General features: G+C 42.5%; 1 protein-coding gene across 1 annotated transcript in view; it reads right to left on the bottom strand.

The window, feature by feature from the left end:
- The window catches only part of LOC149467157 (F-actin-capping protein subunit alpha-2-like), a 69,430-nt gene that overhangs the window by 7,689 nt on the left and 33,812 nt on the right, over positions 1-27,929 (bottom strand). Inside the window, exons 5-9 of the mRNA XM_089672087.1 lie at positions 21,795-22,001; positions 21,576-21,655; positions 12,065-12,143; positions 10,418-10,489; positions 8,031-8,093 (exon numbers count right to left, since the gene is read on the bottom strand). Coding sequence (XP_089528213.1) covers positions 8,031-8,093; positions 10,418-10,489; positions 12,065-12,143; positions 21,576-21,655; positions 21,795-22,001 — 501 coding nt within the window. The remainder of the gene's footprint in view (positions 1-8,030; positions 8,094-10,417; positions 10,490-12,064; positions 12,144-21,575; positions 21,656-21,794; positions 22,002-27,929) is intronic.

Below are 27,929 nucleotides of genomic sequence, written 5' to 3'. Positions count from 1 at the left end.
TCGTACCTGTTTTTACAGAGGAAAAAAACATATGGAATCACTCACTGAGGAAAATATTAAGGGATCATGAAGAAAGAAACCCTACAGTACACCACTAGTACTTTGTTCCACCACCCCTTGCTTTTATAACAGCTTGAATTCTCTGAGGCATGGATTTAAGTATCAGCAAACAGTATTCTTCATCAATCCGCCTCCGACTTTCTCTTATTGCAGCTGCCAGGTCAGCTTTGCATGGTCCTTGTCATGGACCATTTTCTTTAATTTCCACCATAGATTTTCAATTGGATTGAGGTTCGGACTATTTGCAGGCCATGCCACTGACATAATACAGTGGATATAAAAAGTCTACACACCCCTGTTAACATGTTAGGTTTCTGTGATGTAAAAAAATGAGACAAAAATAAATAATTTCAGAACTTTTTCCACTTTTATTGTGACCTATAAACTGTACAACTCGATTGACAAACGAATTGAAATCTATTAGGGGGGGGGGGGGGGGGGAGTAAAAATAAAAAACTAAAATAATAAATATGGTTGCATAAGTATGAACGCCCTTAAACTAATACTTTGTTGAAGCACCTTTTGATTTGTTTACCAGCACTCAGTCTTTGGGTATGAGCCTATCAGCATGGCTCATCATTACTTGGCAATATTTGCCCACTCTTCCTTGCAAAAACACTCTTAAATCTGTCAGATTGCGAGGGCATCTTCTGTGCACAGCCCTCTTCAGATCACTCCACAGATTTTTGATCGGATTCAAGTCTGGGCCATTCCAAAACGTGAATCTTCTGGTGAAGCCATTCCTTTATTGATTTGGATGTATGCTTTGGGTCGTTGTCATGCTGAAAGATGAAGTTCCTCTTCATGCTCTGCTTTCTAGCTGAAACCTGAAGGTTTTGTGCCAATATTGACTGGTATTTGAAACTGTTCATAATTCCCTCCACCTTGACTAAGGCCCCGGTTTCAGCTGAAGAAAAACAGCCCCAAAGCATGATGCTGCCACCACCATGCCTCACTGTGGATATGGTGTTCTTATGGTGATGTGCAGTGTTGTTTTTGCATCAAACATATCTTCTGGAATTATAGCCAAAAGGTTCAACCTTGGTTTCATCAGACCATAACACACTTTCCCACATGCTTTTTGGAGACTTCAGATGTGTTTTGCTAATTTTTTTTTGGATGTTTTTCTTCGTAAGAAAAGGCTTCAGTTTTGCCACTCAACCTCATAGCCCAGACATATGAAGAATACGGGAGATTGTTGTCACATGTACCACAGCCAGTACTTGACAGATATTCCTGCAGCTCCTTTAATGTTTTCTTTTCGCCTTGTCATCAGTTTTGGAGGGAAGTCCAGTTCTTGGTAATGTCACTGTTGCGCCATATTTTCTCCACTTGATGATGCTGTCTTCACGGTGTTCCATGGTATATCTAATGCTTGGAAATTCTTTTGTACCCTTCTCCTGATACCTTTTAACAAGGAGATCCCTCTGATGTTTTGGAAGCTCTCTCTGGACCATGGCTTTTGCTGTAGGATGCGACTAAGAAATTGTCAGGAAAGACCTACTGGAACAGCTGAACTTGTTTGGGGGTTAATCAGAGGCACTTTAAATGATGGCAGTTGTGTACTGACTCCTATTTAACATAATTTTGAATGTGATTGCTTAATTCTGAACACAGCTACATCCCCAGTTATAAGAGGGTGTGCACACTTATGCAACCACATTATTTAAGTTTTTGATGTTTACTTCCCCCCTGAAAAGATTTCAGTTTGTTTTTCAATTGAGTTGTACAGTTTATACATCACACTGAAGGTGGAAAAAGTTCTGAAAGGATTTATCTTTGTCTCATTTTTTTACATCACAAAAACCTGACATTTTACAAGAGGTGTGCAGACTTTTTATATCCACTGTATGTCTTTCTTGAAGGAAAGTTTTCATGGCTTTTTGTCCTATGGCAAGATGCGTTATCCTGAAAAATGATGTCATCATCAACAATCATCCTTTCAACTGATGGAATAAGAAAAGTGTCTAAAATCTCAATATAAACTTGTGTATTTATTGAAGATTTAATGGCTGTCAACTCCCCCGCACCTTTACCTGACATGCAACTCCATATCATGAATGATTGTGGAAATTTGCATGATTTCTTCAGGCAGTCATCTTTATACATTTCATTGGAATGGCACCAAACAAAAGTTCCAGCATCATCCCCCTGCCCAATGCAGATTTGTGATTCATCACTGGATATCACTTTCATCCAGTCATCCACAGTCCATGACTGCTTTTCTTTAGCCCACTGTAACCTTGTTTTTTTCTGTTTAGGTGTTAATGATGGTTTTCATTTCGCTTTTCTGTATGTAAATCCCATTTCCTTTAGGCAATGTCTTACAGTTCGGTCACAGACATTGACTCCAGTTTCTGCCCATTTGTTCCTCATTTGTTTTATTGTGCATTTTCTGTTTTCAAGGCATATTGCTTTAAAGTTTTCTATCTTGACGCTGTGATGTCTGCCTTGGTCTACCAGTATGCTTCCCTTTTACAACCTTCCCATTTGATTTGTACTTGGTCCAGATTTTAACAAGGGTCCTTCAGAATTTCTGGTCCAGATTTTAGACACAGCTGACTGGGAACAACTAACATCTTTTGCAACATTCCGTGATGATTTACCTTCTTGAAGAAGTTTTATAATCCTCTCGTATGTTTCAAATGACATCTCTCATGTTGGAGCCATGATTCAAGTCAATCAGCTTGGTGCCACAGCTCCCCAAGATGTGCAAGCATTCTTTTTTAACTGCAGACTAATTAGCAGATATAATCTGATGCAGATGTTTGTTTTAGAACTGCAGAGTACATGGTGATTCCATAATATTTTCCTTAGAATTGAGTGATTCCATATTTTTTCCTCTGCTTGATAAGCAAAAATCAGTTGCAATTGACTACAGTTTTCTTTCTTTTTTATTTTTTAAATGTTTCTTAAAGCCAGAAGGTTGGTATGATAAATGAAAATAGTTTTGAGGCCTGTCTGTGATTGTTTTTTTTTCTACACAAGTAATTGAATGAACATTTTCCAAGAGCGGTGATTCCATACTTTTTGCCAGGGGTTGTATGCCAATAAAGCCAGCAATTATGAAATAGTCATGACGTAGTATGGTAAACCAGGGCAGAGGAGCCCATAGAGAGTCTGATGAAGTCAGAGTACCAGATGATTTTGAGCAACCTCAGTGCAATGATAATCATCAAAATGTACTCTGTTCTGATTCTGTGACGCAATCGAAGAAGAGGCTTCATAGGGGGAAAGGTGTAGATCAAGTATAAGATTTCATGTAGTCACCAGGGTATCCACTGCTATGGCTAGAGGGTCCCTTGACCTGAAGGAAAACCTACTCAGTCTGGGGTGAAATCTGGAAGACACGACGTCCACGTCCGGCACTCCCCATCTAAGGAGTAAACCGAGTAAAACCTCCAGTGAGAGACCACTCCCCGGAGTGATATATTGATGATGGAGAGTCCATTTTCCAATTTTCTATGTCTGCAATGTGCATGGTGGACAGGGACAGAAAATAAAGCTCCACCCAAATCAGAATCCATTCAGCTTATTTGAGCCGAAAGACTTCTGACTAAATTCCTCAGAGCTCCAGCATGTCAAATGGGAGGTGATACTTTCTTCCAACAACCAAGTCCCCTGCATAGAAAGGGTGTCTAGGGCTCCTTCTCAACCTGTGAAATTCATTTGTCAGAATCTTCCAGACTGATGAAAAGGAAGGATTTCCCTGACAGTAGTGCTGGATTCTTGAGTCACTAGGTCAGAGATAACCTAGCCCTGGGTGTCAGGCACATTCGTCTGTCCAGTGACTTTACCTTGAGCATACAGATTTGCCTAGGAAGTGGCAACCATCAAGCCCAGAACCCCCATGCAAAAGCAAAGGATTGACCCTTCAACTGCAGGGTCTAAACAGCTTGATGGACTTTGGCAGACAAGGCCTGCGGGGACTGATCCTTCTAAAAGAAGTTTGTCTAGGTATCCCACTATGGGCATGCCCTGTAAACAAAGCAGAGCAAGTACAGGAGCAAACAGCTTGGTGAATCCTCAAGGTGCAGTGGACAGACCGAATAGAAGAGCAATACAGTGGTAGCACTGACACAGGAAAATGGGGATATGAAAGTAGGCATCCTTGATATCCAGAGAGAATAGAAGGTCCCCTAGACAGAGGGAAGCAATTACTAATTTGATAGGTTCTGTGTGGAATTTTTGTGCTCAAATGATGACATTGAGAGCCTTTAGGTCCAGAATGGGGTGAATTCCCCCTTTTGCTTGTAAACAGTGAACAGATTTGATTGGAAACCCTGAATCCTTTTTGTTACTAAACAGCAATCGCTTTGTGCGACAGGAGTTATGCCAAAACCATGTGGAGAACAGCTAGTCTTTGCTGGGATGTTGGCAGACCTGACAACATAATTCATGAAAAATAAGGCTTAACAAAGGGCTTCCAGTCTTATCTACTTGATCATAAAAACACTGGAATGTCCTCTAAAGGTCTTGTTAAGACAGAGCATGGCTAGGTCCACATTTAAAATGACCTGCACAGAGGGGTGCTGGAACCTTATTACCATCAGGTGGTCTATAACCATGTTCAAGATAAAAAAGGTCATAAAATTTGGAGAGCGCGCTATATTTGCAGACGCGGTGGATGAAGGTAAAGGATTCAGGAATAAGTAATATCTGGCATATGGTGGATATACTCCCTAAAGAACTTTCTATGAACTACCATATACTGTTCATTATTTATTAATACATTAAGTGTTGGTGCATGGGTACGTTAACACGTACGTGTTTATCACTGAAATAATTGTGTTAGAAATTATATGCACTTTTATGCGGTTTAATATATTGGCTATTTATTAGCGGTTTGATGTGACATGCAAATATTCTTTATAGTGCTGGTTTATGTTTTACATAATATTCATCCTGAGGGATAGATGTTTATACAGTGGCTTAGAAAGATTTGGTGGGCTGGAGATTATAGAGCACGAGTATTGTATGGTATTTATGCCGAGAATCAACTGATCTGGAAAATAGCATAAATGAACTCTCTGGCTCCGCAGTAAATTAAAGATTTTGATTGCAGAGCAAGGGGATCTTCATATAGGGGTTAGCTTCTATTCTCCTAAGGCACTAGCAAAAATCTGGAGGTTGATGAGAGTGGGAGGGGTTATATCTAACAGCATTGTGTGCAGGTGTCCAATGTGCTCTAGGCAGCAGTATAACTCATTTCAAATTTAATTAAGAATGACAAAGAATTTTTTTTTCATTGCATGAGAGCACCAATACTTAAAATGTTAAAGTGTTACTAAACCCAGGACCCTGCATTCGCTTTACTTGGTCTCCCACGGTACACAAAACATGGAAGTGCAATTATTATAGTAAATATAAAAGGCTAAATACCTTTTCTCATCAGCAGTTAAAGCAGTCTTGTGACTTCTATCAGTGTTTAGCTGAGCACTGGTTAAAGCTTGTAGGAGTTTTCATTTTGCTCTAGGAAGATACAGAACCCCTGACCACTGTCTGAACAGTGCTGACTTGCCCTGTGCTGATCACATGAACTCTCCCAAGAAAAAGCAAACCTCTCTAGCAATATACACCAAACTGAGCATGTGCAGAATGACTCCGCACAATATGTCTTATCAGCAGGGGGACACTGGAAGAAGAGGAGGATCAGAGAAGTCAGGATCAAACAGTGTTTTTATACAATGCAGAGGATTAACCCCTTAGGTTCCACAGTGAGTTTAACAAGCATGTTTTACTGCATATACAGACCGATTTTACCTTTGTGGGGTTTAGTAACACTTTAAGCTCAAATAAGTAACACAGTCCTGAAGCAAAATTTTAATCCATAAGCAGACATATTGCAGCTTACCAATTCTTAGGAATACTGGCTGTATTCATTTTCTTTTTTAGGTTTTCATCTGGTGATTCAGCCAGCAAGTCTATTGTTTTTCAAAAGCTCAGACTCTTCAGCAGAATGTATCAGTTTACATGGATGAGGCAAACCATTTAAAACTGGCAGAGGCAAATAAAATGGTCAGCTTTTACTTAATCATCTAAAACCTTTACCCCAAAAGGAAAAAATCAGTTTGTTGCAATTGATTATAAGGTCTCATGCACACTAGAAAAGCTAAAAACTGCTTTAGAAATGCTGGACAAAAAAAATGCTAATGTTTTCGTTTTTTTTTGCTGGCGTCGAACAGCGTTTAGCCTAGTGTGTAAGCTACGATTAGCAGTTTCAGAGTTAAGAAGCTGGGCCGTTAAGGAGAGTTCCCACCCCCAATCCATACCAGGCCCTTTGGGTCTGATATGGATCTTAAGGGGAAACCCACACTAAAAATGTATTGAATGATTTAAAAAAATGGCGTCACTGACCCATGGCATGCTGGATCAGTGATGTCAGACAAGGTGGTGAAGGGAGCCTTTGTCAGGACCAGAGTTCCCCCCCGGGTCAGCAGTGGTGGCGGGCGTCATGATTGAGGATGGATTTACACCAGCAGACGTTCTTTTTTTATTTTAATAAAGGACTTGTCAAAAACTGGCGATTTTTTTTACTTTTTACACTTATTTGATGAGTAGGGGTACTGTGTACCCCATATTCATTCACATAGGGGGGAAGCCGGGATCTGGGGGCCCCATTGTTAAAGGGGGCTTCCAGATTCTGATAAGCCCCCTGGCCACAGACCCTCACAACCACTGACCAGGGTTGTGAGCAAGAGGCCATTGTCCTTTTCTACATGGGGACAAGGTGCTTTGGGGAGGAAACCCGCTGCCCCAAAGCACCCCCCCATGTTGAGGGCGGCATTTGGCCTGGTATGATTCAGGAGGAGGGGCGCTCGCTCCCCCCCTGACGTGCCAGGCTGCATACTTGGATAAGAGACTAGTATGGATTTTGGAGGGGATCCCAAACCATTTATTTATTTATTTTTAATTTTGGCATGGGGTTTCTCTTAAAATCCATAACAGACCCAAAGGGCCTTGTAAGGATTGGGGGGTGTGACCCCCCATTGCGTTTTTTTTTTCCCACAATTTATTGCCGGCAATGTTTTTTTTTCTTTTTTACATTCAGCTGTCAGCAGGGTACCCCGTTGACAGCTGATGACTCATCCGTTGTTAAAGGACGAGGCGGATGGCTTCCCGGTCCTCTCAACAACCAGTGAAGAAAAACTTTGCCAAGCGCTAGGCACCGGTGTTTAGGAGAGTTTAGTAGAGACTAGGAGCTGTCAGCATTTTTTTCTGCCAAAATGCTGCTGCTCCTGGAGGCACTGGGTTTTTTTTTTTCTTGCTGGTAAACGCTACTACTACTAAAAGCTTCTGTCTATGTGTGCACACATAAAATAATATGGAGGGCCATTTGGAAACAGTAAAAAAAAAACCCCCCAAAAAACAAAAGAAGCCTGAAGCCCCTAAAAGTGGCTGCAAAAACGCTCTGTGTGCATGAGGTCTAAAGTGTTAGCTGGAGTTCAGATTCATTTGTATTTATATCTGCTAATATATTTAACCATCCCCTTTCCCCCAGACTGACAATGCTGTTGCCTGCTTTGCCTCCTATGCTCATTCATCCAGAGTGGTGTCTCACTAATAAAGGAGGTATGTTAGTGGCCAGATCACCAGGTTAAAACAGTGCGGAAAAGCCAAAAAAAAAAAAAAAGAAACTGATGCAACCACCACATATGACTGGCAAGCTGCAATAAATACAATTTTTGAGTTTAATACCTTTAACACCTTCCCGCCGGCCACACGCATATATGTGGCCTCTTGGTGGGTGGGCTGAGAGCGCGCTCTGAACATGGTAGTCAGCGGAAATCAGTAAACTCCCAATGCATACTTGCATCGCCCATAACCCAAAGGCCCTCCTCACAGCTTTTAGAACTCTTAAAGGGCTGAGAGGCTGGCAGGAAGGGGTTAAAGAAATATTTGGATTTTGATTTATATATTTGTTTACTTTTTCACAGTACCAAAATCTTGAAGCCATAACTGAGACATACCTGGTATTCATTTTCAGCATCCTCTATAATTTTTATGAACTCCTTTGAAGTTTGAATTTCATTCTGAAAGATATATTATATCAAAGTATCACAATTATCATCCCATGATCCAATTTTCTTTGAGCAGCACTTTATTACGACAGCCAACCATCCATGAAATACTAAGGCAGGTGTTGACATGCAGACTCATATTATCAAGCAATACAATATGTAGTCACAATATTTCAATATAGAATAATATGTCGTAAGTAACAATTGTACTCGTATGCAAGACCCATTTTATCTTGCAATCCTGAATTACACAATTCAGGAAAGCAACATGAAAAGTAATCCATTGTAACTAGTTATCAATATTTATGCAATTGATCTTACTCAACTAATTTCTCAACAAATGCTATAGATTACCACAGTGCGATGTTTTAAAGTTGTTGTAAATCTCTGAAATGAAAAGAAAAAGCATATCGCTGTATAAAGTATACTTACCTCCATACACAGCACCTAGTGTGAATCCTGTTTGCTCTCTCCTTCCTCTGCAATCTGCATGTGTCACTTCTGGCAGTTCGAATCTCACACACTATGGTGATACATCCCCCCCCTCCCCCAGCACCAGACAGATGAATGACAGCCTCAGTTGTGCAAGTTTCTCAGTGAGGGTGTGTAGAGGTGGTGTGTCCATTCCATCCACTCATGTGTCAGATTACACTTAGCTCTGTGCTGTGGAGTGTGTGTATATGTGTTTGTCTGCACATGTGTGAGCCCCCCCCACACCACCTGATCTTTAAGAAATACCACCATCTGATCTGTGTGATTTGGAGGGCTCTGGAGGAGAGTGGGCTGTAGATAAAGAAGTGCGGATTACATTGGGAGGATTTGCTTCACATGGATCACCACCTGAAACTAGTCATTTCAGAGGGCTTATGAAAAGGCTTATTACTAATCCTCCAGTGCCATTCTTAGACATTTTCTATTCTGATTGTGAGGAAAAACTATGTCATCCTTGTAAATACATGACTATATTATAAAAATGAATTGAGAATTTTTTTTTTTTTTTTACACTCAAAATGACCCAAGAATTCAAATATTTTACAAATAGCTGTTCTGAATTTTAAAAAAGCTCAGACTTGACTTAAGGTCTCCCATATGATAAAAAAAATGTATTCATAGTTCCCTGGATAATGTTATTGATCTTTTTGGTGACAACATTAAAACTTCTTACTCATCAGTAATGGAAAATGTTGGTTGTAGCCAACTAAACACTACAGTCTACGTCACTATTGAAATAAAATGTACTTTGAATTTCCTCTCTAAACTCAGAAAATGTCCAGATCAAAGCAAGCTGTAAGATGAATACAATCTTTAACAACTTGCCTACAGGGCACTTATACCCCCTTCCTGCCCAGGCCAATTTTCAGCTTTCAGTGCTGTCGCACTATGAATGACAATTGCGCGGCCATGCAAGACTGTACTTTCTTTTGGTGGTATTTAATCAACTCTGGGTTTTTTATTTTTTGCTAAACAAACCAAAAACAACTGACAATTTTGAAAAAAATAAGTTGTTTCTTAGTTTCTGTTATAAAATTTTGTAAATAAGTGATTTTTCTCCTTCACTGATGTGCGATAATGAGGCTGCAGTGATGGACACTGATAGGCTGCACAGATGAGGAGGCACTGGTAGGTGGCACTGATAGGCATCATTGATGGGCACTGATATGTGGCACTGACTGGCATTGAGTGTGGCACTGAAAGGCAGCTCAGATGGGCACTGTGGCATCGATGTGCACTGGAAGGCACTGATATGTGGCATTGATGAGCACTGACAGGTGGCACTGATGGGGCTACACTGATCATCAGGACACACTGATCATCAGTGCCCTGATGATCAATGTACATGTCCCCTCTGAGTAATGCTGATTACCGACTTTCCTCTCCTCACGAACTGTCAGAGTGACAGCTCGTGGGAAGAGAAATGCCGATAACCGGCATTTCCTTATTTACATGCGATCAGCTGTGATTGGACACAGTTGATCATGTGACAGAGCCGACGTCTTCGGGTCTTTCCCAAGGACACAGCGCACCACCGATCGCCGCGCTCGTCCTCCCAGAACGAGAGAACTGCCTTGCGCTCTTCATTTCCTTATATGGCGGACGGGAGGCGGTTAATAATACATTTTTTACATTTTAAAGATTTTTATTTTAACCCAACTTAGTAGTGCATTGTACAATCAGTGGGTGTAAACTGTGGCTAGATTAAGTCTCTGGAAAAAAAAAAAAAAGTAAATAGCATTTGAGTCAGCCTGCTACCCTAAGCTGGAGGGATATTCCCATTATATTAATGAAAACACAAAACTTTATGCTATGTGATCTGGATATGTTAAGAACATACTTACAGACACGGTTAATGATTCTTCAACATCTTTATGGCTAACTAATTGTACATTGCCATCTTCATAATAATGGACCTATATAAAATATACAAGATTGTGTTATGCTTCAGAAAGTATTACCTTGTCAAATGATTTAATGAATGATATGCAAGCCACAATGGTAACCAATCGGTAAGCAATTAATGCTATTTAGGAAGCACGAAGACCGTGTTAAAGTTAGGAAGTTCATTTAATTTACCACAATCCAAGTATTGTGTATTCCACTTCAGCAAGAAAGCAGTTAGCACTTGATATGCACTCTGGAAGTGTACATTCTGAAGCCTTATAGTGTGGTACACACTACAGTATGAGAAACATTTTGTACAGGGAACGATTGTTCAATTTTCGTATAGTGTGTACACAACTTTTGACATTCGATTCAGACTTTAAAAAAAAATAAAAAACTTCAAAAGAGATTAACTCCAAAATTTGTCCTGTTCAGGAACAGAATGATTTTCGTTTAAATCAGATAAAAAATATTTGCATATGATCAGAAACAAACAATTTATGGTACAGCATTTCTACATTAAAAAAAGCAAGCCTTTGTACGAGAATTTTTTTTTACAATTTGTACCATCCTCAGGTTAGACTTGCTGTGAAACATCGAGGAAAACCGGATGATTGTTTGTCCGATTTTCTTAGAGTGTGTACAATCATTTGGTTGAACCCCAGTGTAATTAAAAAAAACAAGTAAGTTTCTTAAAAAAAAATTCTAGTGCTATTCACACACTATAATGGCCATAATAGACAGAAATAGTGCTCACTGGAGTTTTTAACCTTTTACTTCAGATCAGGTTTCTCCAACCTTCAATGAAACAGTTTATTAATTCGCTATGTAATCACCTTGAGATGTTTTATCACATGTTGCAATGTCTCCAGTGAAAAATATTTATATTTGACAACATTTAATTATCTTTCAGGGAAATGCTGCAGAACCTGCATTGAAATCAAGGTTAATTTTTAATAACACTTTCAATGACATGAGAAAACTATACAATTCCACTGGTTAAAATGTTACTAAACCCAGGACCCTCCATCCACTATATCTGGTCTCCCACAGTACACACAACATGGAAATGCAATTATTTGAGTAAATATAAACTGCTAAATACCTTTTCTCATCAGCAATTAGAGCAGTCTTGTGACTTCTATCAGCTCTAGAGGGATGCAAAACCCCTGACCTTTGTCTAGTTCCGATTGGCCCTGTGCTGATCACATGCACTTTCCCAAGAAAAAAAATCTCTAGCAATACACACCAAACTGAGCATGTGCAAAATGCTCAGGGTTCAGTCTGTCTTATCAGCAGATAAAAGGTGGTTGTTTGAACAAGGGGAGGAACACAGAAGACAGGATCAAATGGCTTTTTTACACAATGAAGAGGATTAAACCCTTAAGTTCCACAGTGAGTATAACAAGCATACTTTACTGCATATACATACGGATTTTAATGTTGTGTGTTTAGTAACACTTTAAACAATATCTTAAAAATTCTTACATACATACATATAAGTACGCAGAAAAAAAAACACTTTTATGATGCTTAGATGAAGAAAATGGACTTTGATGAATGTAAGATGGTTTACCACCACAGTAGATAAACCAATGAAATACCTGAATTTTTAAAATTCCCACCACCTTTGTAGTAGATTGTGTTATGGTAAATTTCCATTCTGACCTCCAGCGTCCATTCCTGGAAAACAATTTGGCAACAAATAGTTTCATATCACACTATTGTTCAAACAAAATTACAGCAATACATTAATTTCCTCATTGCATGCAGGAATTAAACTGTGAATAGAAACACAGAAACAGAGCGAAGGAAAAAAAAAAAAACAAGTGGTCCATTGAGTCTGCCTCTTTTTTGATTTTTGTTTCTCATTTAGGTCTATGTTTGCACAAGAATGGCAAAAGTGGGCGCAAACCTTTGGGACCACTTTCGTGGGATTGCGGCCACCCCCCGCCCCTACCCTCTCAAATGGGCTTGTTTGTAGTGGTAAATGGCACGTTTGTCATGTGTGGTGAAATTTGGTGTTGGTCCCTTTAAATTTTGTTAAGCAGAATTCCTGGCTGACAAGATATACGGGGCACCTGGATCGTTTGGATCCGTGGCCAGCCTGCAAGCAGAAGAGCTCCCTGCAAGAACACAGATTTACCATGTCAGAAGAAAATCTCCTGCAGCGATTCTTGGAGAAGGTGCAGAGCGGTGGCGGGGAGGAGTGGCTGCGCTGCTGCCTGGCGCTGGCTGAAGAGAGCCGGGACCCGCCTGAGCCGGCCAACTGCAGTGGGATGTCGCCTGATGAGCCGGGAGAGGGTCGGAGGGTGCCCAGGAGTGTGGCCAGGGGTCCAGTCTGCCGCAGCGGATGGCAGCGTAGCCAACCGCCGGGACGACGTGTGGCAGGGGCGGAAGTAGAACAGCACCATCTTTCTGGAGCCCAGCTGGAGGACAGAAGCCTGGAGGGGCGTGGCTGTCGGAGCCGCCGGAAGAGGCGGGCTGATGAACCGCAGCCTATCAGTGAGCACGGTGGGAGGAGCTGGACAGCGCCTGCATCCCTGCTGGAGTCGGCTTCCCCGTTTGCCGAGCAACCAACAATGGTGGACCCACGGCGCTTTTCAGATGCAGGCGGACCTATCCTGGAGGAGGCGCTCGCTGCTCCCGGGACTCTAGAAGCCCAGCCTGCGGTTGCTGCTCGGAGAGAGGTTGCCCAGGCTGCTGCAGGAAACCCTCCGGCTGCTGGTGAGTCTCCCCATGGGGGGTTTTGTCTTCCCTGGTTGCCTCCCTGTCTGCCCTGGTGAAGTCAGTGTCCCCGGTTCCTGCTGTCCCTCCTGACCCCAGTGTGTCCCCCCTGTTGCTGTCTGTCCCGGGGATGTTCCCTTGCCATATAGCCCCCCCGAGTCCCATAGCATTGCCAGCTAGGCCCAGCGTCCCCGAGTTATGCATGAAGGAGGTGCTGCCTTGTGAGGTATCCCTCTCGGTTTTCACCTTAGCTTGTCCGTTATGGAAAAAATTTGGAGGGGGGATTTTGTGGACATTTTGAACCTACTCTCCACTTTTAGGGATTTTGCTAGCAAGCCTGACGGGTTTGCGGTGGGTAGGGAGGAGAAGAGGAGGATGGCCCCTAGATCTTTTTACAATTGGCTGCAGGCTTTTTGTGTATTTTCTAGAGTGTTGGCGGAGAAACGCCCTGATCTCTGTGGTGGCCCTTTCCAACATTTAGATCATGTTTTTGAGGTGTACAGGAAATTTGGGGGTTTGGGCTTGTACCATTACAAGTCTTTTTGGCAAAAGTTGTTGGTGCACCCAGCCCTCAAGTGGGGCATGAAGGATGTGGGGTTATGGCTTAATTTGATTTTGCCCCAGAAGCCTTTTGCGCCTAGACAGCCAGTCGCGGCAGCTCCAGTTCCAGCTTTCAGGAGGGGTTATTGTTTTGCCTTTAATGACTCCCATTGTCGTTGGAATGTGGCGTGCAAGTATCGCCACGAGTGCTGTTTTTGCGCAGGTCATCACCCTGTGCTTAAGTGTCCCAGGAAGGTGGGCGAGTCTCCTTTGTCCCAGCTGGATAGTTTTCAGAAAAGCTTGCACGCTGGTGAAGCTGGAAAACATGCGTCTATGGCTGGATCGGTATCCAGACAGGGAGAAGGCTCAGTTCCTTCTTTTTGGTTTTCCTCTGCCTTCTTTTTTGGGCGAGGGTTGCCGGACGGTAGATAATTGGAAGTCCGTACTCCAATTCCCACAGGTTGTTTGAAAACAGATTGACAAAGAGGTTGCTGAAGGCTGTGTGGTGGGCCCCTTTCCTAGTCTACCTTTTCGGGACTTTCGGATTTCTCCTTTGGGGGTGGTTCCTAAGAGGGAGCCTAACGCTTTCTGTATGATACACCACCTTTCTTTTCCCAAGGGCTCTTCGTTGAATGACGAGATTGATGGTTTTTTGTGTTCAGTGTCCTATGCGACCTTTGAGGACACCGTAGTTCAGATTCGTGCTTTTTGCTAGCCAAGACGGATATCAAATCTGCATTTCGGCTGTTGCCTGTCTCCCCGTCGGCTTTTAATTCTCTGGGGTTTTATTTTGACGGTGCTTTTTATTTCAATAAAAGCCTTCCCATGGGCTGTTCTTTGTCCTGTGCCTATTTTGAAACGTTTTCAAACTTTTCTCCATTGGGAGCTCGTTGCCGAGGCTGGATGGGATGGCGTTGTCCACTATTTGGATGATTTTTTGTTCATTGGTCTCCCGGAGTCGGCATTGTGTTCAAATTTGCTTCAGTTGTTTTGCGTGCTCATGGACCACTTTGGTGTTCCTTTAGCGACTGAAAAAACTTGCCTGCCATCTACGTCTTTGGAGTTCTTCGGAATTCTTCTTGATACGGTGGCGATGAAACTCCGGCTGCCGCAGGTGAAGTTGTTGAAACTCCAGTCGCAGATTTTAGCTTTTCTTCGCCGGAAAAAAGTTTTGTTGAAGGAGTTGCAGGCTTTGCTGGGGCTCCTGGCTTTTGCTTGCAGGGTTATTCCGGCTGGTCGGATCTTTTCCAGGCATTTGTATCTTGCTACCTCAGGTTATAAGTCCCCCTCTGCTCATTTACGCCTCACCCGGGCCTTAAAGGAAGACCTGTTGGTTTGGGCTAATTTCCTGTTGGAATACAATGGTAGGACTTTTTTTCAGGCTGACTGTGTCAGGATTTTTCGCTGGCAACTGATGCTGCTGGTTCCAGGGGTTTTCGTGTTGCTGGAACTGTTCCCAGTGGTGGTGGCTCTGGAGCTTTGGGGTATGCAATTTGCTGACAAAAGGATTTTGGTGAGTACCGACAAAAAGGGTGTGGTGTTTGCGGTGATTTGCTTATCCTCTAAATCGTTGTTTGTTGTACAGCTTTTGCGACACTTAGTTTTTCTCTGTTTAAAATTTAACATCTGGCATAAAGCGCAGTATGTTCCTGGGTTTTCTAATATTCTGGCAGATTCGCTGTCTCGTTTTCAGGTATCCAGGTTTCGACAATTGTTACCGGAGGCGGACGAGATTGGCCTCAGCTGTCCATCACACCTGTGGGACCTGATATGAACCTTTTGCGGGAGTCGTTAAAGAATTCAATCGTTCCTCACACTTGGGTGGATTATTCAGCGGCATGAAGGAGGTGGGTTTTCTTTGTGCATAATTGGGGCTTTCTGCCCAATTCCCCCTCTGAATTGGCCATCGCATCCTTTTTGACATCCCTGATGCGCTGTGGTTACTCCTTTGGCCACGTGTATAAGATATTGTCCGGAGTTTCCTTTTTTCTCAAACTATCTGGCCTCCCTTCTTGTACCTAGTTCTTTTCGATTAAACAGGTGTTGAGAAGTTATCGGAAGTCCAGGTTTGTGCCTGATGAGCGTAGACCTATTTCTATGGCACTCTTGGCTGACCTATGTACTTCGGTGGTCCGCTTTTCCGATTACGAGGCTTTGCTTTTTCGTACTGCATTTTCCCTGATGTTTTTTGGGGCTTTTAGAATATCCAAGCTGGTTCCGCTGTCCAGGCATGCTTTTTCAGGACTCTTGTCTGAGCATGTTGTGGTCGATGATTCGTTGGTACGGCTGTTTTTGCGTCACTCTAAGACTGATCAGCTGGGAAGGGGCACATGGATAACGTTACCGGCTGTTCACAAGGCCGGCGGGTAGGGGACGTTTTCAGAAGTGCAGATGTGTTATGTGATGGCTCGAGTTCCAATAACTGAGCCAGAAGAAGGTGTTTAATTATATTTTGCATGTTGCATGTTTGAATTTCATCAACAGTTATTGTGGTTTTGTACATGGTTTATTTTGTGTAACACCAATAAAGTGCCGTGGCCATTTCTTGCCACAATCTGCCTAATGGTTTCTTCCTTAATGGTTGTATTTGTGGAATGTTCTGGTTATGATGGGGGGGTGCGGTGTCTGCAATCCCATGTTAAAATTTAGTTTGCTGGTGACTGTGACTCAATGCTTCTGCTGGAGGTCTGTTCCAAGCATAGTGGGTTGGAACTTTCCTCTGGCTAGTTTGAGGTCATGGTCCTGTGTTCCATGCCATTGCACATGGATACCATGAATAGCCCAAACCACAGGTAAGGAATGAAGAGCAATATCCTAGACGTCTCTGAAGATGCTCCAGCTAATGAAACAGACCAGACCTGATCGCCTTTAGCTCTAGAGCACTGATAGGCAACTGAGAGTCCTGTTCGCCTGCAGGCCTGAATTAGCTGGCATCAGTCGTGACCATGTTCCAATGAAGAGGAACGAACAAAGCCACCAGTGAAGGGAGGACTTGACCAACTGCATTTATCTATCCAACGACGAAGAGGACCTATCCCATATAGTTAGAATTGCCATCAGCAGAACTCAAATGTAGAACTGAGCATGCAGGACTGCCTCACAGGTGGAAACCAAGAGGTCCAAAGCATGCATACAGAAATGTAGAGAGGACCCTGTGCAGGACAGTAACTACTGAATCGAAGTTCGAACTTTCAAATATTGTCTGTTGGCAAAAAAACACATTGGCCCACGTCTAGACCAGGATCAGACCCAAGTACTCCCAACTGATTGGTTGAAATCAGAAAAGACTTTTTGACATTCAGGATCCAGCTGAAATCCTGGAACAGGATCAGTACTTTGGTAAAACCCGAGAGAGCAGAGGTCAAACCAAGAGGAAAAGCGAAAAAGTGGCAGTGATCCTCACCCATCACAAAGCACAGAAAATGTCAGTGCCTCGCAGGTATGCATCCTTGAAGACAATACAGCCCTTGAGGGAAAGAGGCCACTATGGAACGGACAGATTCCTTCTAGATATTACAAACTTTCACAATGTTGTTGAGGGCCTAGAGATCCAGAATAGGCTGCACACCATCCTTCTTAAGTATTGTAAACCGATCAAGTTAGAAATCCCCAAACCTCCCAGGACCGGGTATCAGAGTAATCACTTCTAGAGGAAGCAAGCCCATGATCGCTAGGTAACTTTGCAAAGTAAAGATGGAAAGACCATGGAGTTATGATGATCCAAAGATCTGCGAACCAGAGAAGATGACCCCCCACCTAATATGAATATGGAGGACCTGTCCGCAGGCCGAGAGGGCCTGTGCCACCATGGGTATGTGGGATTGCCAGAGTTGGCCTTTAGCACTGTGCAAAATTAAGAGCAAAATATAACATGAGTCAGACCTTGGTATCATGGAATGTTCTAGAAACATTTGTGCTAGCAGAAGAGAACAGTGCCAGGGGCAGTCACCTTGGATAGGCGATTCAAGCAGGAGAAAAACAGGCTGCACAAACCCCGACAGGGAGGATGAGCTAAACCAGGGCCACCGGTCCCCACATAGCCACAGAGGGAGCAGCCAGACCCTAGCCAAAAGGACAAGGAAGTCCCAGTAGGGAGCTGCAAGAGGGCAATAATTCCTCTGAAAACGCAACATACCTAAGGAGGTGAGCAGTGCTGGAGCTGCACAACGTACCATAAACAAACCTTATTATCACCAGACAGGCAGTTCCCTGAATTAAAACAGGGAGGGTGCTAGGAACAACTTCATTGTGAGGTTGTTCATCCACAACCCTACCTGTGCAAAACACAGCGGCCGTTAAAACCACATACACCCCCCACTGGGGGGAGGGAGGGTGCTGGGGAATGCAGGGCAGGGAAGGGTGAGCTCAGAGTACCACCCGCATTGTCAATGGCAGAAAAAACAAACTCACAGCCACTGGCTCAACATACCCCCCAGGGAAGGGTTGAGGGTGGAGAGACCCATGTGTTAGCAGATGCCCAGTATCAGTAGTCTCCCTCAGGCTGAGACAGAGGGGGTCACCTTTGTCTAGGTACACCCTTGCCCACCAGCAGCAAATGAAGAGACAGTATTCCCACAGTGCAGGACTGGAGGCCTGCACTGCACACCCCCACAACACACCAAGGGGAGGGGGGAAGGGCCCTAAAATGTCAGCAGAGTCACCCAGACACCAGCGAACCTCCTCTGGCTGAAACCGGGGGGCTGCCCATGGCCGTCTTGTCTGGTAACATGAGTAGGACTCACGTCCAGCAACACCATGTCCTCCAAGCTGTGTTCTGATACAAGGGTGTCACAGCCAGCACATGGTACACTAAAAACGTGGGAAGACAAGGGGAAAGAGGTGCCCTAAATGTACAGGGGAAGAGAAGGGTATGTCCACTTACCTCATCCTAAGGCGGACAGGGGGTACCTTCCCTGACAGGATGCCTTACAGCCTAAGCAGGGAGCTGTCCGCCTGGGGGTACACTGAGAGAAACCAGCCAAGAGCCGATTGGTCATGTGTACTCCCACCTGAGGAACATTCACAGGCTGCCCACCATCCAAAGAGGATGATGCAAAAAAAAGGGACCAGGGATTCCAAGCACGAAGCTTAGGTTCTGACTAATCAACATTAGGCTGAAAATGTACATGCCTATAGCAGGTGCGGTGCAGCATTTTTTTCCCAGCCTAGTGTACTACTCCTGAAGATAGCACTATAACCCTACAGTCAAAAATACTGCTGGGTTGTGTCCTTTAATGAACGCAAGAGAACAGTGGACCTTCGATCACTTTTAAACTCGGGCCATTTACATGTGTGATCTTCCTCTCTTGCAGGCCTCTCTCCATCAAGGTTCCTAGGCTGTCCTTGCTCTTCTGAGTCTGAAACCAATCTGGTTTTGATTTCCTAGTCCCCTCAGCAAAGTGTGACCTGAAAGCACTCCGGTCTCAGTACTTTCTGGGTCAGGGTTGGCAAAACCAATCTATTACCAACTATTTACAAAGAACCAGCAAACACAAATGCTCCTGCGCTTGGGGATGGACTCGATGCAGGCTACAACCACATTAAGAATGTCCTGGAACACGCACACCTTGCTGCCCTCAAATGGACCGGGGGAATCCAAATATACTGAGTGGGGAAAGAACAAACAGAGGGCGCACAGGCCTAGTGCATTACCATAAAAAATGTTTAATAAAAAATAAAGTAGGTGTTGTACTCACAAACGACAATGTAGTCAAGGCACATCATAAAACAACAGCTGGGTCAACACCGCGCTGAGTAACAGTCCGCAATAGGGAGTGTAGACATCCAACGCGTCAGCCTATTGGATGTCTACACTCCCTATTGCGGACTGTTACTCAGCGCGGTGTTGACCCAGCTGTTCTTTTATGATGTGCCTTGACTACATTGTCGTTTGTGAGTACAACACCTACTTTATTTTTTATTAAACATTTTTTATGGTAATGCACTAGGCCTGTGCGCCCTCTGTTTGTTCTTTCCCCACCAACTATTTACAGTTATAGCCACTCTGCTACAAGTTGCATACAAAAATACTAGTATACAAATTGTCTACAACCACCTGCATTTGTTCAAGCATGTACATATCTCGGTTTATTTTCTTTTTTTGCATCTGGCTGAACTGTAAGGGCCAATTCACACACTGTAGTGACCGGTGGATCAATGCGGATCACAACGGTTTACTGTGTGTCCTATTCACATTGAAACACTATAGTGATCTGTGCTAGAATGCAGACATGATACATTTTATTGCAGTGTACTGGACAGGATTGCATGCCACGCAATGCACCATGTTGCTGTACAGTGACATGAAGTGTCACTTTAGCGCAATTCAAATAAAGTTTGAAAAAAAAAAAAAAAGAAGAAGAGGAAGAAGAAGAAGAAGAAGAAGAAGAAGAAAACTGCGTGATCCACTGCAGTTGCCGAACAGTAAACTGCTGTGGTTTACAGTGCAACAACTGTCCATGCATGTATAAATGGTTCCTAAAGGCTCATTCATGTGCTAAAACAGGTGCAAGGCTTGTGCATTGTGTTGCTACATCAAAAGCAACTAGTTTTTTTTAAAAGGAAAACATTATTAAAATGTTGCAAAACCACATCTAATTAACTTTTGAGTACTGCAGCAATATGGGATTGAGCCTGCATTGATCTGTGCAGATAAGACTGATGTGGCGTTATTGAACCCTTAGGCTTTCAAAAATGTTTTCCCCAGTGCCTACAAAATATGTTCTGAATGCAACAAATTTAGACCTTCTATAAACACTGAAGCATGCATATAATGAAAAAATTTAAATATATCTAAAACCTTTCAGCAAATAGTGCTGAAAAGCATATTAGGAATGAATGGGAAAATAAAGGATAAAATCCTTGTATTATACATTTTGTCTGAAGAGACCAGTATGCCTGCCTCATATGTTGCACCTGCTTTTTTTATATCCTCGTATGTTGTTTGTTGTTGTTGTACTGTGCCATGTATTGTCCCCCCTATTGTACAGCGCTGAGCAAACCCTTTGGCGCTATATAAACTCGTAGTAATAATAATAATAATATGTAGTTTACTGTACTGCAAAGGTTACTTCCCCAGCCAGGAAAGCCTGAGGAGACAGGAATCGGTCAGCTCATTCAGACCAATGCAGAGCCCCCTCTAGTGGTGTCCAAGAGTGGTTTCTCCAGCAGTATAGAAGAATGTAAATAGAAGCAAGGAGATTGCAGATTAATCCTCATGCACACTGGATGTTTTTACAGCTGCTGTTTTTGGCTTTTGGTGTTTTTTCTACAGCCAGTAAACTCCCCAGCATGTTATCCTATGTGTCCATGCACACATGGGCTGTAATCAGCGGTTTTTGACAGGGGCGTTTTTTGGCCGAAAAAAAACCCCAAAACGAGTGGGTTTCTAGAGTTTTTTTAAGCTGTAAAAATATTCTAACGTTGAAAAATGTGGCAAAACGCGGTAAAATGTGACAAACCGGCGTTTTTGACCTTTTTTTGAGCAAAAAAAAAAAAAAAGCTAAAAAAGGCAAATGCGGAAAGATGCTAATGCAAAAGCGTGACTTTACACAGCTAACGCTATCAGCGTTTTTAAAACGCCCAGTGTGCATGGAGCCTAATAGTGAAGGTAGGCAAACTGTTTTCTTAGACATAAGGCTAATTCACATAAAGAATGCATGTAAACGTGTAAAATGCATATGTTGGAATGTGTTTACATGGTTTCTAGCAATGCAATAAAACGTGTATACACCCTAGAAAGAGGACATACAAAGTCTGCAAAGCTGCATATGAAGCTGCCAACTACTGGGGAATTCAAAACCTAAGAAATTGTGCCTTCAAAATGTCTAAGAAAAAAAAAAGACTTACCAAAAGTTTTTAGCTTGAAACTGATGACTCTCAATACACACAATTATTGTTTGCTGTCCATCAATTGTTTTGCCATATACCTAAGTTAACAAACATAATTTAAATTAAATTAGGTAAAATGCCACTTAAGAGGGCTATATGACTGAAAACTATAGTTTTATGAAAATATCCACCATTAGGAGAAATAATCTGTCAATGCAAATATGTATTTCTACTTACAGTACTAACTCCATTAGGATAATGATCTTTCACATAGGTTCTCACTGCAGTGTCCACAACAGCCCTCCAAGATTCTATGGCATTTTCTCCTTCATGGGGCCTGGGATCACTGGCTTCCTTTCGTAAGTGATCAAATCTGAATGAAATCTTGTTCTTTGGATCCAAAAACTTCCCGTTACCAAGGTCTCCATGCTCAGTTATTAATACCTAGTGAAAAACAAACATTTTTCACAATTCTATTATCATTAAAGACTACAAAACTGTTTGCTCAGTTTCAGCAGGCAAACCATTGCTATGAGCTCAGGAGGTTTTGTACTGATACTTGTGAACCCTGTAAAATAAAGCTAATATAAGAAGGACCAAGAGTAATGCCTACTAATTTAATCACCCTCGCAGGACTAGTTCACACCACAATTTGTGCATTCCAGATAGGTTTCTTCTTACACGTTTACATTAGTTTTCAATGTGCTCCACTGCGTTTTTCTTTTCCTTTTTGTGATTTTGAGTTGAAAAATCTTTATTTTAATTAGGAAAATGCTTTCCTTTCCTACTTTTCCATGGGACGTCTCCATTGTTTAGCGAGTTCAGCTGCGTAGAGAATCTGCATATTACAAACAATGTTTACCCTTACAGGCTTAACCTGGCCATACATAGATCGATAATCGGCTGGTTCAGCGGGAACCAGCTAGGTTTTGATGCATGTATGGGCAGTGAGGTAGCACCTACGTTGATCTACCGAATGAGCTCTGTACAACCACCCTGTCAGATTTTCCCCACTTCTGTGCCACTGGCTTTAGCAGTCTCCCCAGTCTCAGAATTCAATAGCTCAACAAGAGGATTCTCCCATCCACATCAAACTGATGGCTTGGGGAACATTTTTTTCATTCAACCACGGACTCCTCTATGGGCTGCATTATTTATGCTGATAGTCACTGCACTTCTTAAGACTACGTACTTGTCAGAAAAGATTATTGGGCACATCCACTGCTGATGGAACAAGAAAGCAAGTGCCAAATTTTGGACACTGTATAATGACCTTCACTATATATATAGATAGTGAAGGAAAAAAAGTATTTGATCCCCTGCTGATTTTGAATGTTTGCCCACTCACAAAGAAATGATCATTCTAAAAATCGAATGATAGGTGTATTGTAACACTGAGACAGAATAGCAACAAAAAATTCAAAAGAAATGCATGTCTAACAAATTATGCACCGATTTGTATGTTCATGAGGAAAATAAATATTTGATCCCCTTTCATTCAGCAGGATTTCTGGCTACCAGGTGTCTTTCATACAGGTACAGTGGGGCAAAAAAGTATTTAGTCAGCCACCAATTGTGCAAGTTCCCCCACTTAAAAAGATGAGAGAGGCCTGTAATTGGCATCATAGGTAGACCTCAACTATGAGAGACAAAATGAGAAAAACAAATCCAGACAATCACATTGGCTGATTTGGAAAGAATTTATTTGCAAATTATGGTGGAAAATAAGTATTTGGTCACCTACAAACAAGCAAGATTTCTGGCTCTCACAGACCTTTACCTTCTTCTTTAAGAGGCTCCTCTGTCCTGCACTCATTACCTGTATCAATGGCACCTGTTTGAACTTGTTATCAGTATAAAAGACACCTGTCCACAACCTCAAACAGTCACACTCCAAACTCCACTCTGGTGAAGACCACAGAGCTGTCGAAGGACACCAGAAACAAAACTGTAGACCTGCAAAAGGCTGGGAAGACTGAATCTGCAATAGGCAAGCAGCTTGGTGTGAACAAATCAACTGTGGGAGCAATAATTAGAAAATGGAAGACATACAAGACCCCTGATAATCTCCCTTGATCTGGGGCTCCATGCAAGATCTCACCCCGTGGGGTCAAAATGATCACAAGAACGGTGAGCAAAAATCACAGGACCACACGGGAGGACCTAGTGAATGACCTGCAGAGAGCTGGGACCAACGTAACAAAGGCTACCATCAGTAACACACTACGCCACCAGGGACTCAGATCCTGCAGTGCCAGACGTGTCCCACTGCTTAAGCCAGTACATATCCAGGCCCGTCTGAAGTTTGCTAGAGAGAATTTGGATGATCCAGAAGAGGATTGGGAGAATGTCATATAGTCAGATGAAACCAAAATAGAACTGTTTGGTAGAAACACAACTCATCGTGTTTGGAGGAGAGAGAATGCTGAGTTGCATCCAAAGAACACCATACCCACTGTGAAGCATGGGGGTGGCAACATCATGCTTTGGGGCTGTTTCTCCGCAAAGGGACCAGGACGACTGATCCATGTACAGGATAGAATGAATGGGGCCATGTATTGTGAGATTTTGAGTGCAAACCTCCTTCCATCAGCAAGGGCATTGAAGATGAAACGTGGCTGGGTCTTCCAACATGACAACGATCCCAAACATACCGCCCGGGCAACAAAGGAGTGGCTTCGTAAGAAGCATTTCAAGGTACTGGAGTGGTCTAGCCAGTCTCCAGATCTCAACCCTATAGAAAACCTTTGGAGAGTTGAAAGTCTGTGTTGCCCAGCGACAGCCCCAAAACATCACTGCTCTAGAGGAGATCTGCCTGGAGGAATGGGCCAACCTACCAGCAACAGTGTGTGCCAACCTTGTGAAGACTTACAGAAAACATTTGACCTCTGTCATTGCCAACAAAGGATATATAACAAAGTATTGAGATGAACTTTTGATATTGACCAAATACTTATTTTCCACCATAATTTGCAAATAAATTCTTTCCAAATCAGCCAATGTGATTGTCTGGATTGTTTTTCTCATTTTGTCTCTCATAGTTGAGGTCTACCTATGATGCCGATTACAGGCCTCTCTCATCTTTTTAAGTGGGAGAACTTGCACAATTGGTGGCTGACTAAATACTTTTTTGCCCCACTGTAACAAGCTGAGATTAGAAGCAGTCTCTTAAAAGGGAGTGCTGCTAATCTCATTTTGTTACTTGTATAAAAGACACCTGTCCACAGGAGCAATCAATCAGATTCCAAACTCTCTACCATGGCAAAGACCAAAGAGTTGTCCAAGAAGGTCAGGGACAAGATTGTAGACCTACACAAGGCTGGACTGGGCTACCAAACTATTGCCAAGCAGCTTGGTGAGGAGGTGACAACAGTTGGTGCAATCATTCACAAATGGAAGAAACACAAAACAACTGTCAGTCTCCCTAGGTCTGGTGCACCATGCAAGATCTCACCTCGTGGAGTGTCAATGATCATGAGAACAGTGAGGAATCATCCCAGAACTACACGTGAGGATCTTGTCAATGATCTCCAGGCAGCTGGGACCACAGTCACCAAGAAAACAATTGGTAACACACTACGCCGACAAGGATTGAAATCCTGCAGTGCCCGCAAGGTCCCTCTGCGCAAGAAAGCACATGTCCAGACCCGTCTGAGGTTTGCCACTGAATGATGCAGAGGACGACTGGTTGAAAGTGTTGTGGTCAGATAAAACCAAAATCGAGCTCTTTGGTATCAACTCAACGTGTTTGGAGGAGGAGGAATGCTGCCTATGACCCCAAGAACACCATCCCAACTGTCAAACATGGTAGTGGAAACATTCTGCTTTGGGGGTGTTTTTCTGCTAAGGGGACAGGACAACTGCACCGCATCAAAAGGGCCGATGGACAGGGCAATGTACCATCAAATCTTAGATGAGAACCTTCTTCCCTCAGCCAGGGCATTGAAAATGGATTGTGGATGGGTGTTTCAGCATGACAATGACCCAAAACACACGGCCAAGGAAACAAAGGAGTGGCTCAAGAAGAAGCACATTAAGGTCCTGAAGAGGCTTAGCTAGTCTCCAGACCTTACTCTGATTGAAAAACTGTGGAGAGAGCTGAAAGTTCAAGTTGCCAAACGCCAGCCACCAAACCTTAATGACTTGGACAGGATCTGCCAAGAGGAGTAAACCAAAATCCCTCCTGAGATGTGTGCAAACCTGGTGGCCAACTACAGGAAACATCTGACCTCTGTGATTGTGAAGTACTAAGTCATGTTTTGTGAAGGGGATCAAATACTTATTTCCCTCATAAACATGCAAATCAGTACATAATTTGTTAGACATGCATTTCTTTTGAATTCTTTGTAGCCATTCTGTCTCTCAGTGTTACAATACATCTACAATTCGATTTTTAGACTGATCATTTCTTTGTGAGTGGGCAAACATTCAAAATCAGCAGGGGATCAAATACTTATTTCCTTCTATATATATATATATATATATATATATATATATATATATATATATATAGAGCGCGCGCACACATACTGTGCAAGTCTTTGGCAGGTGTGGAAAATGCTGTAAATTAAAAATGCTTTCAGAAATAGAAGTGTTCATAGTTTATTTATATCAACTAAATGGAGAATAAATGAACAAAAGAGAAATTCAAATCAAATCAATATTTGTTGTGAGCACCTCTTTCCTTCAAAACAGCATTAATTCTTCTAAGTACACTTGCACACAGTTTTTGAAGGAAACTCAGCAGGCAGGTTGTTCCAAACATCTTGGAGAACTAATCACAAATCTCCTGTGGATGTAGGCTACCTCAAATCCTTATGTCGCTTCTTGTAATCCCAGACTTGCTGTTGAAATCAGGGCTCTATAGGATTGAAACCATCACTTCCAGAACTCCTTGTTCTTTACACTGAACATGACATTGGCTGTATGTCTGGGGTAGTTGTCCTTCTGCAGAATACATTTTGGGCCAATCACATCACATTATGGATACGCAACTGCCTATATTTCTCAGCATTTTTTTGCTTTGACCATCTGTTGAATGTGCTCACACCTGACCTTGAGCATCAGGACACTGCTTACTGCAAGTCAGTTTCACCTACTGATTCATCTTATAGTGACACTTTGGCAAGTTGATAAGAGTTTTATTTTTGTGACTTGTGTGATGTACCCTTCCTTTATGCACAAAATGTTCACAAAAATGTTATTAAAATGGAGTGTATAAGAGGTTTCTAGTACCCTATGAAACAAAGACAAAAGTGCTGCAGAAAGAATTTTATTAACTGTCCTGAAATGCCAAAAAACCCATATTTTTTATTACAAAAACTTGACATTTTAATTTTACAAAATGTTAGATCAGACATTTTCTCAAATATAACAAAATGGTAATGTTATAAAACATGTACATTTTTATAATAACAAACAGGACATTTCACAGAACTGTGTTATAGATAAATGGGAGCACCTTGCTCCTCTTGTGAGGGCTCAACCACACTTACTATTTGTCCCCTGTGAAGTGTTGGTGTTTGAAAAGTTGGGTAAGTATGTGGACTGTGGTGTCCTTTTATGACACAGAGAATAGCTGCGATTCAACGGATCTCAGCTATTCTCTGGTCATTCACAGTTTATGACACTCAGGAGATCATGTCAGCCCTTCACTAGAGATCTGTGTTCTCCCTTCAGATTCTCCAGCCCAGAGCTGGAGAATCAGAGTGACCGCAAACTAAGCAGAGATAATTTACCTCTACTTAGTAAACTGATCTTTTACTGTAATCTCACGAGATTATAGTAAAATCATCCATTTTCCAGAGTTTGTAGACCGTTCTCCAGCGTTTGGAGACCGTTCTCCCTTCGTTCGGAGAACTGCTTCATAAACTGCATTCACAGGAGAACTGTGTTCTCCGAGAATGCCGGAGAACTGAACAGCGATCTATTACCGCTGGTTCATAAATGGACACCTGTATGGGGTTTATTTACTAAAGCTGGAGAGTCCAAAATCAGACTCCCTTCTGCATAGAAACCAATCAGCTTCCAGGTTTCATTGCCAAAGCTTCATTGAACAAGCTGAGGTTAGAAGCTGATTGGTTTCTATGCAGAAGAGAGTCTGATTTTGGATTCTCCAGCTTTAGTAAATAAACCCCCATGTGTCCTGAGTTCTGGTAGGACAGGTCCTAAAAGCTTATTTGACTTCCATGAGCTTACCGCTGCCAGCCTGTAAATTGGTTCCTACTGAATTGGTATACATTACTACTTCTTGTTGGTTGGTACTGTGGAACAGGAACATAAAGCCTTGGCAATTTCTCATTTTAGTATGCGGTTTACCAGCAAGTTTACTGTGTCATGGTACCAAGCCCCCATTTGCTCAGACCTTATTTT

The sequence above is a fragment of the Staurois parvus genome, unplaced genomic scaffold (genome assembly GCF_062004578.1).
Source record: "Staurois parvus isolate SC_StPar_1 unplaced genomic scaffold, SC_StPar_1.0 ptg000120l, whole genome shotgun sequence".
Taxonomy (NCBI): domain Eukaryota; kingdom Metazoa; phylum Chordata; class Amphibia; order Anura; family Ranidae; genus Staurois; species Staurois parvus.
Note: the sequence above shows the minus strand (reverse complement) of the source record. Positions and strands in the feature narration are given on the sequence as shown.